Below are 16115 nucleotides of genomic sequence, written 5' to 3' on the forward strand. Positions count from 1 at the left end.
AATAAAAAGTCATTAAAAAAACAAAACCCCGTGCCCGGGCCGGTGGTGAAGATGGTGTTTGGGGTGGAGCCCCCTTCTCCGCAGGCTGCCGGCTCTGGGATAAACGCCTTCCCTCCCACCAGCACCTGCCTCTCCTTGTTGGCATTCCAAGCGGCAGGGAGCCAGTCCTGGGCTCAGCATCCCAAGGGCAGGTCCACCTCTGTGGTCCCGAGGGCCCGGTCAGGCGGGGAGGGAGCCCCGCCCGCAGGGGGTTAAGAGAGGGCCGACATCGCCGGGACCTGGAGCCGGGTGCTCCGGAAGCCGCCACCCACCCGTGGTGGCCTGGTGTTCCTGCCAGCCCCGCCGGGCACCCAGTGTTTATGTCTGCTGGGGGAGGGGCATGGGGACAGATGGAGCGACCAGGACGGGTCCGCCACAGCCAGGCCCCGGGGACAGCTGTGCCTGGACATGGCCTGGCCCTGGGGGAGGGAGGCAAGATGCTTGCTGGGCCCCAGAGGAGGCTGGGCGAGAAGAGGAGTGAGGACAGTGGGGAGGGGGTGGGCCGCGTGGGGAGGGGGTGGGCCGCCCCCCCAGGCCTGGCTCCCCCGATTTGGGACCCCCAGAGCCTGGGCATCAGGCAGGGGTGGGGCCGCGATCTGGGTGGGTTCCTGGCTGGAGGGATGGGGTAGCAGGCAAGGAGCCGAGGGCGGGGGGGGGGGGGGCGGGGGGCGGGGGGGGGGGGGCGCCTGTCCTGCTTGGGCCTGGCCGGACACAGAGGAGCGCTGCCAGGTGGTGACAGGCGGGTCTGCAGTGGTTCCTCCGCTACCAGATGGGGAAATGCTGGGGGGTCCCCCTGCTTCATGTGCCCCCTCCCCATCCCCAGAAATAAGCAGGTCGACCAGGGATCGGGGCTCTGAGCATCTTTATCTGCAAAACCATCCCTGGAGGGTGAGGTGGGCAAGCTCAGACCACGCCCAGGTCATGCCCAGGTCACACCAAGGCCACCCCCACTCTGTCCTGAACCCCAGCAGGCTCAGCCACCGCCATGAGCTGTGCACAGACCTGGTCATCCCCAGATGGTGCTGGGAGGGCCTCTTGGGCACTTGGACCCCCTGCCCACGCCGCCCTGGGGAGGGGCCAGGCCAGTGGAGGGGCACAGGGAGCTGGGGGTGCTGCATGGCCTCTGGGACCTGGAGACACACCGGGCAGCAGCCCCTGGAACCCCGAGGTCTGGGAGATGAGACCTGAGCCCCTGAGATGCAGGTGGAGGCGGATGTGTGTGGAGACCAGAGACAAGGCCCACTGTGACCCGGAGTGGGGTCTGCCTCCAGGGGAGCCCAGGCCCCCCCCCGCCCCCGGCCAGCCCCGGGGCAGGGGGCAGCTCGGCCAGCCTCCGTGGGGCAGCCTGGGACCGTGCTGAAGGGCACAGTGGCTTCGGGGTCACTCGCTGCCCAGGGTCTCAGAGTCCTGGCCGTGGAGGGGGTGGAAAGTCCCAGCTCCCACTAAGCCGGGAACCTGAGAAATAAAACTTCCGGCAGAAAAGCTTTCTTCCTGCCAGAAATTCCTCAGTCCAGCGGGAGCTTCCGAAGACACACAAAGAGACAGTGTGTCCCCAGCAGAGGCGAGGGGGGCGGGCACCTGTGTGCAAATGCCTGTGTGTGTATACACGTGTGTGCATGCCTGTGTGTGTATACACGTGTGTATGCATATGCATATATACGCGGGCATACATGCATACGTGTGTGCGTGTGTGTGCACGCACGAGCATGAACAGTGGAGACAATGTTCCCATGTCCCCCATCAGCCGGGAAACTGTAGCTCCCACCTCGGCTGGAGGCGAGTGAGGTGAGGGGGTGGGTCCGAGGCAGGCACAGCGTCTCCTGACCGCCCAGCGAAGGGGGCGGTGGCCTTGGGCCTGTGGAGACACAGTCAGGCCAAACTCCCCGTGGGGACAGGAATTTGATGGCCGCTGGGCGGGGCGGCGGGCTTGGGGGGATCTCGGCGGGACCCGCGCTGGTGGTGTTTGCACAGGTGCCTGGCCCTGCCCGCTCCGAGTGGACGGCTGCCCGTGCCCGCAGCGCTCGTGAGACATCCCAGCTGAGTCCGCATTTCAGAAATGGACACGACACAGGCTTTTCTCAGAAAACCAAACCTGAAGCGACTCATCGCCAGCGGCTCTGCCCGGGAGAGCGGGCCAGGCAGGAGGGACCCCGACGTGGGCCAGGCCCGGGACCGGTCCCGCTCGGCTCCGCGTGTCTCCATAGACTTGACCCAGACGCCCAAGGCGCTCGGAGGGGCGTGGGGTTCAAGAGCAGCAAACACCCCGTTATGGCCACACTGGGGCTCGGGATCGGCCCGCCTCCCGCCAACCGAGGAAAGAGCAGGAAACATGTCCGCGGAGAGACCGCGCCCCCACGTGCACAGCCGCGTGACCGACAGCCGCGTGACCGACAGCCGCACGCGGGAGCAGCCGTGTCCACGGAGCAGAGACGGACAAACACGCGGCCTCCCGCAGCCGGACACTGTGCAGCCACGGGGGGTGCTGCCACCGGCCACACCGGGAGGGCCTGGGGGACAGGCCGTGGGATGCACCCGCCACAGGACCATCCGTGGGACCCACTCCGAGGAGGTCCCTGGAGGCATCAGACCCACAGGGGCCGGGGGAGGCGGGGCCGGGGCTGGATGGGGGGTGGGAGGGTGTTTCCTGGGACAGAGTCGGGGTGGGAAGAGGGACAGTTCTGGAGAGGCTGCCCCGCACACACCGTGTGAATGTGCCCGATGCCACTGAGCTGTGCCCTCAAACACGGTGAAACGGTTAAACAGGCCCGGCCGGTGGCTCGGGGCTGAGAGTCACCCTATGAACCGGGAGGTCGCAGGCCCAGGTGAGGCTCCATCCCCGGGGGGGGGGGGGGGGGTGCAGGAGGCAGCTGGTCCATGATTTTTCTCTCCTCATTGATGTTTCTCTCTCTCCCCTCCACCTCCCCTTCCTCTTTCTGAAATCAATAAAAAAAATAAAAAGGGTTAAAATAAGTAAATTAAGCTAATAAGAGAAAATGATGTAATAAAGGAATTAATCCTAAAAGAAAGGGCACAGGAGCAGCTGTCAGACAAGGCGAACCCCCGATGCCACCGCCGCACGCTCCCCCCCCCCCCAGGGCTCCTGCCACCTGCTGCCACCTTCCCCCCGCGTGGGCGGAGTGACACCATGTGACCTCTGACGGGGGGGGGGGGGGTGCAGGGGGGCGTCCTCCGAGAAGAGCTCCTCTGTGCTCGGCCGCCGCGGAGGAAATGGCCAGCGTCCCAGCCACGGGCTCGCGGGCTGTTTCCTGCTGAGTGAGGGCTGGGCAGGGACAGCCTGGCACGGGGTCACTTGGTCGTTCCACAGGTTTTCCGGTAGCGCGCCCAGTCTGAGGGGAGACAGCGGCTCAGGACCAGGAGGGAGGGGAGTGGCCGCTTCCCAGGGAGCAGGAGGGAGGAGCAGCTGATCTGGGAGGGGCTGCGGCAGGAGGAGGGGCCCAGTGGGAGCAGTGGCCCAGGAGGAGGGTCCAGGTGGGAGCAGGTGGCCAGGAGGAGGGCCCAGGTGGGAGCAGGTGGCCAGGAGGAGGGCCCAGGTGGGAGCAGGTGGCCGGGAGGAGGGTCCAGGTGGGAGCAGGTGGCCCAGGAGAAGGGCCCAGGTGGGAGCAGGTGGCCCAGAGGGGGGCCCAGGTGGGAGCAGGTGGAAGGAGGGCCCAGTGGGAGCAGGTGGAAGGAGGGCCCAGTGGGAGCAGGTGGAAGGAGGGCCCAGTGGGAGCAGGTGGGAGGAGGGACTCAGGTGGGAGCAGGTGGGTGGAGGGACTCAGGTGGGAGCAGGTGGGAGGAGGGCCCAGTGGGAGCAGGTGGCCAGGAGGAGGGCCCAGGTGGGAGCAGGGGGCCCAGGAGGAGGGCCCAGTGGGAGCAGGTGGCCGGGAGGAGGGACCCAGTGGGAGCAGGTGGGAGGAGGGACTCAGGTGGGAGCAGGTGGGAGGAGGGACTCAGGTGGGAGCAGGGGGCCCAGGAGGAGGGCCCAGTGGGAGCAGGTGGCTGGGAGGAGGGCCCAGGTGGGAGCAGGTGGCCGGGAGGAGGGCCCACGTGGGAGCAGGTGGGAGGAGGGACTCAGGTGGGAGCAGGTGGGAGGAGGGACTCAGGTGGGAGCAGGGGGCCCAGGAGGAGGGCCCAGTGGGAGCAGGTGGCTGGGATGAGGGCCCAGGTGGGAGCAGGTGGCCAGGAGGAGGGCCCACGTGGGAGCAGGTGGGAGGAGGGACTCAGGTGGGAGCAGGTGGGAGGAGGGACTCAGGTGGGAGCAGGGGGCCCAGGAGGAGGGCCCAGTGGGAGCAGGTGGCGGGGAGGAGGGCCCAGGTGGGAGCAGGTGGCCGGGAGGAGGGCCCAGGTGGGAGCAGGTGACCCAGGAGGAAGGCCCAGGTGGGAGCAGGTGGCCGGGAGGAGGGCCCAGGTGGGAGCAGGTGGCCGGGAGGAGGGCCCAGGTGGGAGCAGGTGGCCGGGAGGAGGGTCCAGGTGGGAGCAGGTGGCCGGGAGGAGGGCCCAGGTGGGAGCAGGTGGCCCAGGAGGAGGGCCCAGGTGGGAGCAGGTGGCCAGGAGGAGGGCCCAGGTGGGAGCAGGTGGCCCAGGAGGAGGGCCCAGGTGGGAGCAGGTGGCCGGGAGGAGGGCCCAGGTGGGAGCAGGTGGCCGGGAGGAGGGCCCAGGTGGGAGGAGGGAGCAGGCGCTACCTGGGATGTCTGGGAAGACGATGTTGGCCTCCGACAGGCCCCGGGCTTTGAGGAGGCAGAGGAATTTTTCCAGCGCCTCAGTCTGAAGCGCCCACGCTCTGACTGCAGCCCAAGACACAGCGTGGCCTTAGCCCTGGGGTGGCCCGAGTGGTGGACACCCCCGCCCGCTGGTGTGGCCCCAGGCCCAGCACATGGCCACTCCCCCCCCCAGCCCCACCAGCCGCGGGGAGGCTAGAGGACGGGAGGGGCTCACACAGCAGGTGGACCCTGAGGATGCTGCGGTGCCTGGACCGCCTGCGGGAGCTCGTCAGCGCGAAGGTGCTGTAGTCCGTTTCGTGCACCCACACCTCCTCGGTGTCGGTCCCGAGCTCTAGGGGGCACAGCCCGGTCAGGGGGCCCCCGGCCAGCGCCCCCTGCCTTCCTCCCACCCACCGTCTCACCCCTGCTCTTCTCCACTGAGAACACGCCAGGCTGGGCTGTGGGAATCAGCACATACGACCAGGTGACGCAGCGCTGGCCCCTGGGGGGAGAAGGGCAGAGGAGGCAGGTTCCGGGGGCCGCCGGCCACCTTGGCCCCACGCGGGCCTCCCAGGAGAATGCAGCGCAGGGTGGGGGTGGTGAGCAGGGCCCGGCAGGCTGGGGCTCGGCTGCCCTCGCGGGGATGCGTGGCCACCTGCTTCCCGAGCAGCCAGGCGTGAGCTCTGCCTCCTGTCGGCGTGGCTCACCCACCCCCTTTGCAGCCTCTGCCCCGTCCACCCGCCGACCACGCCTGTGGGCCTGGAACGGGGGTGCAGTGAGGAGACAAAGAGCCCTCTCTGGGGGGGCCCCGGGAGAAGTGGGGGAGGCGGTGTGGCTGCCGGTGCTGGGCCCTGCACCTCCTGCACCCGCCAGGCTGATGGCCCGGCCAGCAGCGCAGGGCCGTCTGCAGGGAGCTGCTGGCGGTGCGGAGTGGCCGGTGCAGCGGGGCCTGCGGTGGGAGGCGGCTGCCCAAGGGCTCCGGGTTCCCTGCCCCCCTTCATCCACCTGCAGCCGGAGCCCAGCTGGTCAAGTCAGGGGCCCCGGAGTCCCAGGGCCGTGGGGGGCCGTGCTCCCGGGTGGGTTGGGGCTGGAAGCCGAGGGCAGCCCCTCTTGGCCCCTAGGGACACCCGGCTCCACAGGACACGCCAGCCTCGCGTAGCTTCTTGCTTTACGTCCGAGGGACCAGAGGCCTTGGGGCCTTTCCTCCTCTGCAGCCCGGCAGCCGGGCAGGAAAGGCTGCGGCCCCCACAGGGGCTGCCCATCAGGGCCCCCTCTCCTCCATGGGGGGCACTTCATCCGGGCACAGCCCCTGGTCCAGGAGGCGCACATGACTCAAGAAGACCCATCGGTCCTGGCTGGTCTGGCTCAGTGGATAGAGCCTGCGGACTGAAGGGTCCTGGGTTCGATTCCAGTCCAGGGCATGTGCCCGGGTTGCAGGCTTGATCTCCAGTAGGGGGCGTGCAGGAGGCAGCCGATCCATGATTCTCTCTCATCATGGATGTTTCTTTTCTTTTTTTTAAATGTTTTTATTGATTTCAGAGAGGAAGGGAGAGGGAGAGAGAGGTGGAAACATCCTCCTGGGGTTCATCCCCCTGGCACATGCCCTTGGCCGGATCGAACCCAGGAATCCTCAGTCTGCAGACTGACGAAGCTCTATCCACTGAGCCAGACCAGCCAGGGCATCACTGATGTTTCTCTCTCTCCCTCTCCCTTTGTCTTTGAAATCAATAAAAAATTATTAAAAAACCAAAAAGACCAAGCAGAGCTCATGGCCTCGCTGGCCTGGAGGCGCCCTCTCCTGGGACTGGGACCCTGAGGGTGGCGGCCCAGGCCACCGTCCTGTCCTGGGAGGTGAGAACCTGCCTGCACAGGGGTGAGGAGCAGGCAGAGCTGAGAGGGCATCTGGGCTGCCGGATCCAGCCGAGCCTGAAGTCCGTAAGCCCTCGGGCTGAGTCTGTGTTCTGGCGAATGCCCCCCTCTTCGGGGTCCCCCCACAGGGCTGGGTGTCCCAGCATTAGGAGGCCTCAGGGGACCTGAGCTGCAGGGCCGTTGGCTTCCGGGCACAGGCCGGGACCCTCACTCACCGGATCATGGCGTAGGTCACCTTAAGCTGATTCGTTTTATTTTTCTCGAACGTCGCGGTGAAAGGGCTCAGCAAGGACCTGTCTGCCCGGCTGTGGGTGCTGCCCGCCAGGCCCAGCACGAACCACTCCCCCTGAAACTACAGGCAGCTGGGCTGGCAGAGCCCAGAGGCCGAGCCCCCCTGCAGGCCGGGTCCCCCGTGGGCTGTACCACGGAGGCTGGGAGCTGGGGGCCCCTGGGGCAGGCAAGGCGGGGATCCTGGCCAGCTGCGGCCTCTCTGAGGGACTGGGGTGGTCCCTTCGCGGGGACCGTCCGGGCTGCAGCACGGGGTGCGGACCCCGGAGCGGTGGCCTCCGGTGGAGCTCAGGGGTCTCCGCGGGAAAGGGGGGTCTGAGAGCCGGTCCCCGTTTGTGCAGGGCTGGCTGAACTGGACGCCCAGGCCTTGCCCATGCCAGCAGGGCCTGCCTCTCCCTGCATCCTGCCCGCTGCCGCCCCCTGGCACCCCTCCAACCTTGTCCACCTCGAAGCCCTGCATGATCTGGATGGTGGTCGGCCAGAACTTAGGCGGCGGGGTGATGGCCTCCAGCAGCGTGAGCAGCACCCACAGGGCACACAGAGGTCCCATCTGGCCGCTGAGAGAAGTGGCCACGGGTGCTGGCGACTCAGCTCCCTCCTATGGGCCCCGCCCCGCAGCCCCCCTGGGTGTGCAGCTCCACCCCCAGGCCTGGCCGCAGGGGAGTGGGTGCAGGGCCTGGGGGGGCTGAGGCGGGCCCTCCTCAGATCTGCCCACTAAAGACGGGGGGCACCTGGGTCTTGCTTGGGGAGGGAGGTGGCAGGAAATGGGGAGGTGCCTCCCAGGTCCCTGGTCCTGGCCTTCTCCTCCTGAACGCCGTCCCCCCATGTCCCCCCCAGCTCCGACCCCCCTTCTGAGCGCCAGGCCTGTGCCAGGGTGGAGGACAGAATGCACCAGGCCAGGGACATGGCCCTCGAGTCCCCAGGCGTCAGAGCCACGGTGTTCTTGCTGCAGGGACACGGTGCAGTGCCCGGCCTGCCGCACCCACGCTGCCCGCATGCCCCAACCCGAAGTCCGGCGGGTGCCGGCCGGGGGGGAGGGGGACAACCCCCAGCGACTCTCAGCTCAGGGAGGGGGCCAGCTGGGCCCAGTGGGGGGAGGCGCCCACACACTGTCATGGGGCAGGAGACCAGTCGGGGGTACAGGTGGCTCTGAGCCTGCAGGCCCCCCCCGCCCCCAGCCCCCCCAGAGGAAGGAGCCGCGGGCAGTGGGCCTGTGGGTGCTGGACTCCACACCAGCTGGGAAGACTGTGTCCCCGACCTGTGAACCCCTGTCCTAGGCCACCTGCTCCCCCGCGGGGTCCCCCTGTCCTAGGCCGCCTCCTCCCTTCGCTCACACTCAGCCTTGGGCAGCCTGTTCGAGCAGGAGCCCCAGCCAGACACTCAGAGATCCCAGCCCCCAGGACCCTCTGGGTCATCCGCAGGCCCTGGGACGGGAGGGCGGAGCCCACGGGGCGATGCTCCCTGCCTGGCGCTCGCTGTGCCCGCTGGTCAGCAGTGTCTTCCAGGAGACGGATCCATGGGGAGAGAAGTTCCCAGTCACGTGACTGTTTCCCCTGACGTTTCAGAGGAACCTCACTCCCCCCCCCCCCCAAGGCCTGGCGTCCCCCCCCCCCCCCCCCCCCCGACACACACACCGCCAGCCCCTCAGCCTCGCCAGGGGACGCCCCTCCCAGGGCGGGCGGCCCCGTCCACAGGCGCCCTGGTGAGAGATGGGGGCGCAGTCAGCAGCGTGTCAGAACGGGGACAGCGGGCCCTGCACAGGGACCCCGTCTCCCGGCCGCTCAGCACAAAGGGGCCATCGGTTCTGGTGAACAGAGCCCCAGGCCCAGTGCCCTCGGGCAGCGCCGCCCTGAGTAAGACAGTAAATGTGTTTAGGGATTCGCCCGGAGCTACTGCTGTTTCGCCTTCGCATCTGAACATGTGATTAGAGCTTGGGAAGCACTTTTAAAAGATATGTTTTTGTTGATTTCAGAGAGGATGGGAGAGGGAGAGGGAGAGGGAGACATTGTGATGAGAGAGAATCCTGGATCGGCCGCCTCCTGCACGCCCCCCACTGGGATCGAGCCCACAACCCGGGCCTGTGCCCTGACCTCCTGGGTCATAGGTCCACGCCAAGCCACGCCGGCCGGGCAACGACTGTGCGTCTTCTCTTCCACGTTTTCTATGTCGGGACCTCGTGAGGGACCAGCAGGCGGGACGCACTGTGCTCAGGGGCACCAGGCCCTTCCCCGAGGGGCCCTACCTCAGGGCCTCTCCTTTCGCTGAGTGTGGAGTGTGGGCCCCTCCTGGCAGCCGCGGGGACAGGACACCTTGGCCCGTCTCAGCCCCTCCCCCGTCTCTCTCTCCCCGCATTCCGGAAAGTTCCTCCCTACGGGCAGAGCATGCCTTGCTTCCAAGTCTCTGGCTGGTGATCCTGCCAGACCCTGGGTATCGGCTCCGGGGGGATGGGGGGGCTGCCTGGCTGTGTGGGGGGCCCTCGTCTGTGTTCCCAGAGCCCCTGTGCTCACCAGTCCTCCACCTGGAGTACAGACCCCCCACCTCTGTCCCGAGTCCGGCCACCCTCCGAGGCCGGTGCCAGCTCACCCAGACCTGGGCCCACAGCCACCGTCGCCTGGCCTCCCTGGGAGGGTCCCTGACCCACCTGGGGAGCGGTCACATGGGGTGACCTCACCACAGGGGCCTGGGACAGAGCCAGCACAGAAAGGCAGGAGTCGGGCCAAGAAGGGTGGCGTTTAATGGGGGCAGTGCCCAGGGTCCTGGGGGTGAGGGGCAGCTTCCGAGGGTAGGTGGGTGCAGGTCTCAGTGGAGGGTCCTTTCGGCCTCTCATCCAGGGGCTGGGTGGCCTCACCTCTTGACCTCTGCACAGAGACGGCGCTCAGCCAGCGAGACCTCGGCCCTCGCCCGCCCTCCATGCACCGCCCAGCCGGGCCCGCCGCCCACTCACCGTCCAGGACATGGAACTGGTCAGCGGCCTCACAGAAACCTGGGGGCCAAGCAGGGGTCAGTGTGGCCAGGCAAGGCCTGCGGAGGGCAGGCAGCCACCTGGGGACATGGGGGCACTCACCATATTTGGGGAAGTACAAGATGTGGTCCTCCGTCATGTTGGCCTCTTGGACACTCTGCTCAAACTTACTCACGACCAAGTCGTCCACGGGGAGCGAGCGGGCTGTGGGACACAGGGCTCCTGGGGCACCCGCGGGTCGGGGGGGCAGGGCACTCTGGGGACAGGGTCTGTGTGCCCACCACCCGCCCAGCCCTGTCTGACCCCTGCCCCTCTTGTCCCCTTCCTGTCCCACACCTGGGCCTATCTGCAGGGGTGCGTCCCTGAACCCCCGATGGATTGGCAGGAGAAGGTCAGGACGCCAGGAGAGGGGGGGGGCTGTGTGTCCATCAGGGCTGGTCCAGCTCCCCGGTGGAGACTAGTGTGTCAGAGCCAGGGCGCCCGCGAGGACGCACCGTACAGCTTCACCGACAGCCGCTGCGCCCGCTCCAGGTACAGGATGGCGAAGCTCTGGTAGTCCGTCTCCCCGACGACCACGTGCACATCTCCCCTCGCGCCTCGAGCTGGGCAGAGACGGGCAAAGCCGGCCAGAGCCGGGCCAGTGAGGTCAGCCCCATCCCCGGCCCTGCATCCCCTCCCGCTGCCTTGCCTCACCTCGGAGCAGGAAGCGGCCCGGGACCTTCGTGTCTCTGTAGAGCTGCCGAACCTGCCAGCAGATGCCATCCCTGGGAGGGGCGAAGGCACAGCAGCTCGGGCACCCGCCCTGGGCAGCCCGTGCGGGACAGCAGGACAGGCCACAGGGGGGTGGTCGGGGCTGGGGTGGCCGTGGGGCCCGTGCAGAACTCACAGCTTCTGGAAGGTGTTGACAGCCATGGCGGCTCCCTGGGGCGCCACCTTCACTGCGGTGGCCTCGGCACGGTGGCCCTGCTCCTGCAGGAAGCGACAGGAGGAGGCCACAGCCACGAGGAACCAAGTCCCTGCAAACTGGAGGCAGGGGTGTCAGGACCTGAGGGGATGGGGCTGCCCGGCCTGACCCTCCCTACGAAGCTGGGCGAGCTGCCGCCTCCCCACCGCCCCCAGCTCCACCTGCTGGGCGTCGAAGCCAGCCTTGGGCTGGATGGCGCTGATGGGGGACGGGCGCTGGGGGCGTCTCCGAGCCCCCAGACCCAGGAAGCCAGCAGCCAGGACCAGAGTCCAGAGGAGGGCAGTCCTGGGCGGCAGCATGGCGGAGGCGGTGTCGGTGCCAGGTCTGAGCAACACGGAGGGCAGATGAACACGTCCTGGGTCGGAGTCCACTGTCCGGTGCTGCCCAGGAAGTCACGTCTGGTCCCCAAGCCCCAGCCCCCCGAGTTTGGCCTCACCCTGGACATCTGACCTCGACCCTGCACTTCCGCGCAGGGCCCTGGCGCCAGGCCCTGGGTCCAGAGTCCGAGGTGACTGGCTGGTCCAGGAGCCGCCACCCGATCTCCCGTGGCCAGTGCTCAGGCCTTTGCACATTTTTCTCCGTTAAACCGCCCGCAGCTCCTTGAGGTCGGCACTGGTCTTTTCTTTTTTTAAATATTTTTTCATTGATTTCAGAGAGGAAGGGAGAGGCTCCTGGAGCCAGTTGCTAGGAACCGACCACGGAGGGCGGCGGCGGGTCTGGAACCAGCACCCCACGGGCCCCAGCCCAGCCGGCGCCGCGCCTCCCGGCCGCCAGGGGCGCTCTTCTGGGCTCGCCGAGCGCGCAGGCGCACAGAGCGCGGGTGGGGCGCAGGCGCAGTGACGCAGCTGCGGGCGCCCATCGCTGCCGCGGGGCTCGAGGCGCCGGCCTGGCGGCTGCACCGTAAAGACGCGGCAGGCGGAGCGGCGGCGGGCGGAAGCGGGTCCGCGGGCCGAGGCCGGGCGCCGGGGCGGGGGCAGCGCAGCCGGGCGGAGGCGGCCGCGGTGAGTGCGCCGGCCCCGGGGAACGACGTCGCCCGCCCCCGGGGAGCGTCACCACCGCCCCCGACCCGGCTCCAGGGCCCGGGAGCGTCGACACCGGCCCCCGCCCCCGCCCTGACCCCGGCCCGCGCCCCGGCCAATGAATGAGCCGCGGCCCCGCCCCGCAGCCCCTCGCGGAGGTGGGAGGGGGCGCTGGGCGGTCCCGGCCCCGCCCCGGCCCCCGCCCCCCGCTCCCGTCCGAGGCCGCCTGGCCCGCGGGCTCCCGGGGCCGCAGGCAGAGACCCCGGGCGGCTGGAGGGCCCGGCGGCGTCGGGGGCGCTGGGACGGGCGGACCCCAAACCCTCTCTGGGAGGAAGCCCCCGCCGACGGCTCCGCAGCCTCGGGCGGCCGCAAGGTCATCGTGGCCGGAGCGCGGGGCCTGCGTGTCTTGGCCTTGGAGCCGCCGCAGCCCTGGCACCCATGTCTCTCTGGGCCCAGGCGGGGGGAGGGCAGGGGGCACCCAAAGGCCTGTCTCCTAGGCCTGGAGCCTTCCGGGTAGGGTGGTCTGGGGTCCCCAAGGCTCGCACCGCGCTCCCCCACGGGCTGAACCAGGCCCGGGCATCCGGGACTCGGCCCCCCCCCCATCCCTGCGGTGGGTTCCCGCTGGGCAGCTGGGGGGGCGGAGGAGCGGCCACAGGGATGTCTCTGCTCAGCCCAGGCCCCGCCCCTCTCCTGGGTGGGGGCTCCCCCGTCCTAAGTCCTACGGGCGCTGAGGAGGTCGTGCGTGGGTTCCAGGGCCGCCTGGGCAGAATGTCACGATGGACGAGGGGGGCACACCCCTGCTCCCCGACTGCCTGGTCTACCAGATCTTCCTGAGCCTGGGCCCCGCGGACGTGCTGGCCGCCGGGCTGGTGTGCCGCCAGTGGCAGGCCGTGTCCCGAGACGAGTTCCTCTGGAGGGAGCAGTTCTACCGCTACTACCAGGTGGCCCGCGATGTGCCCCGACACCCAGGTCAGCACCGCGTGCCTGCGGCCCCCAGGACGGCTGGGTGGGGCCAGGCCCCCACGGCTGCCACCTACGTCCAGTCCGGCACCTGGGCCAGGCCTGGGAATGCAGGCCTGGCAAGGCCGGGTAGTCAGGCCGCCCCAATGTTGGGGTGGTGACCAGCGAGCTCCAGGGGCAGGGCTGGCCCCACCACCGGGCCCCAGCAGTGACCCCCCCACCCCCACCCCCCGCACTCACAGCGGCCTCATCCTGGTACGAGGAGTTCCGGCGGCTCTATGACACGGTGCCCTGCGTGGAGGTGCAGACGCTCCGGGAGCACACGGACCAGGTCCTGCACCTCAGCTTCTCCCACTCGGGCTACCAGTTTGCGTCCTGCTCCAAAGACTGCACCGTGAAGGTGAGGGCCGCCCAGAGCTGGGGCTGGGGCAGGCCCCGCCTCGACACAGGGAGGGGAGGGCCGGCCGTGGGTGAGACTGCCAGGCGGCCTCATCCCCGTGGAGAGGGCAAGTCAGGACCAGCCAGGCCCAGAGGCTGCACTGGAGAGGCCAGAGCTGCCAACAGGGAGGAGGGTCCCGCTGGAAGCCTGCTGCTCCAGACCTGAGCCTGGGCACCCGCCCCTGGGCCCCCACCCTGGGCTGGGCTGACACCAGGAGCAGGAGCCCCTGGCGGTGGTTCCTGGGCACCTGCGTGGGCCGGACGGCCAGGGCTCGCGTGTCCCGTGCCTGACCCTCCGCGCCCCCTCAGATCTGGAACAACGACCTGACCATCGCGCTGCTGCACAGCGCGGACATGCGGCCCTACAACTGGAGCTACACGCAGTTCTCCCAGTTCAACCAGGACGACTCGCTGCTGCTCGCCTCGGGGGTGTTCCTGGGGCCCCACAACTCCTCCTCCGGGGAGATTGCGGTCATCAGCCTAGGTGAGCGCGGGCCTGGGGCTACTGGCCCAGCCCCAGCCCCCTGCCCCCAGCTTCTTCCCACTGCCCACCGCCCTCCCGTAGCCCAGCCCCCGCTCCTCCCCAGACACCTTCGTGCTGCTGTCCCGAGTGCGCAACAAGCCCTACGACGTGTTCGGCTGCTGGCTCACCGAGACCAGCCTCATCTCTGGCAACCTACACCGCATCGGGGAGGTCACCTCCTGCTCCGTGCTCTGGCTCAACAACGCCTTCCAGGTGAGGGGCGGCCCCCGGTGAGGGGGCGGCCCCAGGTGAGGCGGGCAGCCCCAGGCGGCCCTGAGGTTGGCGGGTGGCCCCAGGTGGCAGTGCCACTCCCCAACTGCCGTCCCCTGCCGCCTGCGCCCCCCACACCCCCAGGACGTTGAGTCTGAGAACGTCAACGTGGTGAAGCGGCTCTTTAAGATTCAGAACCTCAACGCCAGCACCATCCGCACGGTGATGGTGGCCGACTGCGGCCGCTTTGACAGCCCTGACCTCCTGCTGGACACCAGCGCGCCCCCGGGCCGCGTCTTTGACCTGAGCAGCGATGGTGTCGATGAGGAGGAGGAGGCAGCGGGCCCGGCCCCGCGGCGCACCGAGGAGGGCTGGCGGCGCCTCCTGGGCGGGCTCCTGGACGCCCGGGCTCAGCCGCCGCTGGCGGAGCGCATGCTGGAGACCAAGGTGGCGGAGCTGCTGGCCCAGGGCCGCACCAAGCCCCCCGAGGGCCATGCGGCCTGCGCCCAGCACAAGCTCCTCATCTTCACCACCGGCTGCCTCACCTACTCCCCGCACCAGATCGGCATCAAGCATATCCTGCCGCACCAGATGACCACGGCGGGGCCCGTGCTGGGCGAGGGGCGAGGCTCCGACGCCTTCTTTGATGCCCTGGACCACGTGATCGACGTGCATGGGCACATCGTTGGCATGGGCCTGTCCCCCGACCACAGGTGTGCTGAGTGCGGGGCGGAGGGGCGAGGGGTCTCGGGTGTGCGCACGCCAGTGAGCAGGGTGCCCTTTCCCAGGTACTTGTACGTGAACAGCCGCGCCTGGCCCAGCGGCTCCGTGGTGGCCGACCCCATGCAGCCACCGCCCATCGCCGAGGAGATCGACCTGCTGGTGTTTGACCTCAAGACCATGCGGGAGGTGAAGCGGGCCCTGCGCGCCCACCGCGCCTACACGCCCAACGACGAGTGCTTCTTCATCTTCCTGGACGTGAGCCGGGACTTCGTGGCCAGGTCGGGGCGCCGGCGGGCAGTCGGGCGGTCGGGCGGTGGGCCGGCGGGCGCGGGGCTCATCAGCTCGTCGTCTCACAGTGGGGCTGAGGACCGGCACGGCTACGTCTGGGACCGCCACTACAACATCTGCCTGGCCAAGCTGCGGCACCAGGACGTCGTCAACTCCGTGGTGTTCAGCCCCCAGGAGCAGGAGCTCCTGCTGACAGCCAGCGACGACGCCACCATCAAGGCCTGGCGCTCGCCCCGCACCGTGCGCATCCTCCAGGCCCCCCGCCCGCGCCCCTTCTTCTCCTGGTTCGCCAGCCAGAGGCGCTGAGGGGCGCGCCCGAGGAGCACGGTGTCTCCGCTGCAGGACCCACGGAGGCTGCTGCCCAGAGGGCGTGGGGGCAGAGGAGCCCGCAGCAGCGATGCCTGAGGAAGGAGGTCCGCGGGGCTGCAGGAGTGGACGCTGGACCCCACCACGCTTGTGCACACAGCACCTCCCACGGCCGTGACACTTAGCTCTCGGGCACCCGGCGGCTTCCTGGCTGCTTGGGGTGCACAGGACACTGGGAGCCCCACCCTTCACCCACCCCTCTCCCTAGGCCTGGGCCTGGGGACGTCAGCACGACCCTCCCCCTCAGCTGGCCCTCAGGGGCCCTGGGGGGTGGTCATGCCCAACCTGGCCCTGGGAGCCCAGGGTCCCCTCTGGTGGGCGATGCGGGCCAGCCTGTGGCCGGCCCGGTGGACTGCATGTCACTCGTCACCAGTTCAGGACCCGAATAAACAGTTGGCAGCAGCACACTGCGTCGTCTCTGCTAACAGACGCAAGGTGCCTGCGGAATGAAGAGCGGGAGCTGTGGCTGCGGGAAGCTACGCTTGCCAGTGCATCGGTGCGGGGGAAGCGTTCAGAGCGTCTGGCCAGGATAAAAGCTCAGCAGGCCGGGCTGGAAGGGAGCTTGCTCAGCCTGAGAAAAGGGCTGGCCCAGAAAACCCGCAGATAAGATTGCACTTGGGGTGACAAGGAGTGCCCCCCAGGACGGGAACAGGCAGTCACAGCCCCCTACCTGTTCCCTCTCACCGTGGAGCAAGGCAAGAAAGAGAATGACAGGGTGCAGACACTGTCCCTTCTCACAGGTGACAATTGTTTAGGCATGCCCCCC

At 68.9% G+C, this 16115-nt stretch overlaps 3 protein-coding genes across 3 annotated transcripts; 1 reads left to right on the forward strand and 2 right to left on the reverse strand.

Annotated features, from left to right (window-relative positions):
- Nucleotides 1-1779: 1779 nt before the first annotated feature.
- On the reverse strand, nt 1780-7446 carry LCN12 (lipocalin 12). Its single transcript, XM_036306853.1, has 6 exons — nt 7333-7446; nt 6824-6954; nt 5162-5241; nt 4971-5091; nt 4631-4819; nt 1780-1894 (listed from the first exon to the last, which is right to left on the reverse strand). The coding sequence occupies exons 1-6, from the start codon at nt 7444-7446 to the stop codon at nt 1780-1782; spliced, it is 750 nt and encodes a 249-aa protein (XP_036162746.1).
- A 2161-nt stretch (nt 7447-9607) lies between these two features.
- On the reverse strand, nt 9608-13181 carry C8G (complement C8 gamma chain). The gene is made up of 8 exons (XM_036306877.1): nt 13042-13181; nt 10984-11146; nt 10745-10881; nt 10552-10622; nt 10353-10460; nt 9961-10062; nt 9841-9879; nt 9608-9754 (listed from the first exon to the last, which is right to left on the reverse strand). Exons 1-8 carry the CDS (start codon nt 13050-13052, stop codon nt 9741-9743), a joined length of 645 nt encoding a protein of 214 aa, XP_036162770.1. The 5' UTR covers nt 13053-13181; the 3' UTR covers nt 9608-9740.
- FBXW5 (F-box and WD repeat domain containing 5) lies at nt 11653-15754 on the forward strand. Its single transcript, XM_036306873.1, has 8 exons — nt 11653-11823; nt 12595-12810; nt 13044-13201; nt 13549-13723; nt 13827-13975; nt 14117-14685; nt 14761-14973; nt 15052-15754. Exons 2-8 carry the CDS (start codon nt 12618-12620, stop codon nt 15287-15289), a joined length of 1695 nt encoding a protein of 564 aa, XP_036162766.1. The 5' UTR covers nt 11653-11823; nt 12595-12617; the 3' UTR covers nt 15290-15754.
- Nucleotides 15755-16115: the final 361 nt, after the last annotated feature.

Source organism: Myotis myotis, unplaced genomic scaffold (genome assembly GCF_014108235.1).
Source record: "Myotis myotis isolate mMyoMyo1 unplaced genomic scaffold, mMyoMyo1.p scaffold_m19_p_44, whole genome shotgun sequence".
In the NCBI taxonomy this organism is placed as follows: domain Eukaryota; kingdom Metazoa; phylum Chordata; class Mammalia; order Chiroptera; family Vespertilionidae; genus Myotis; species Myotis myotis.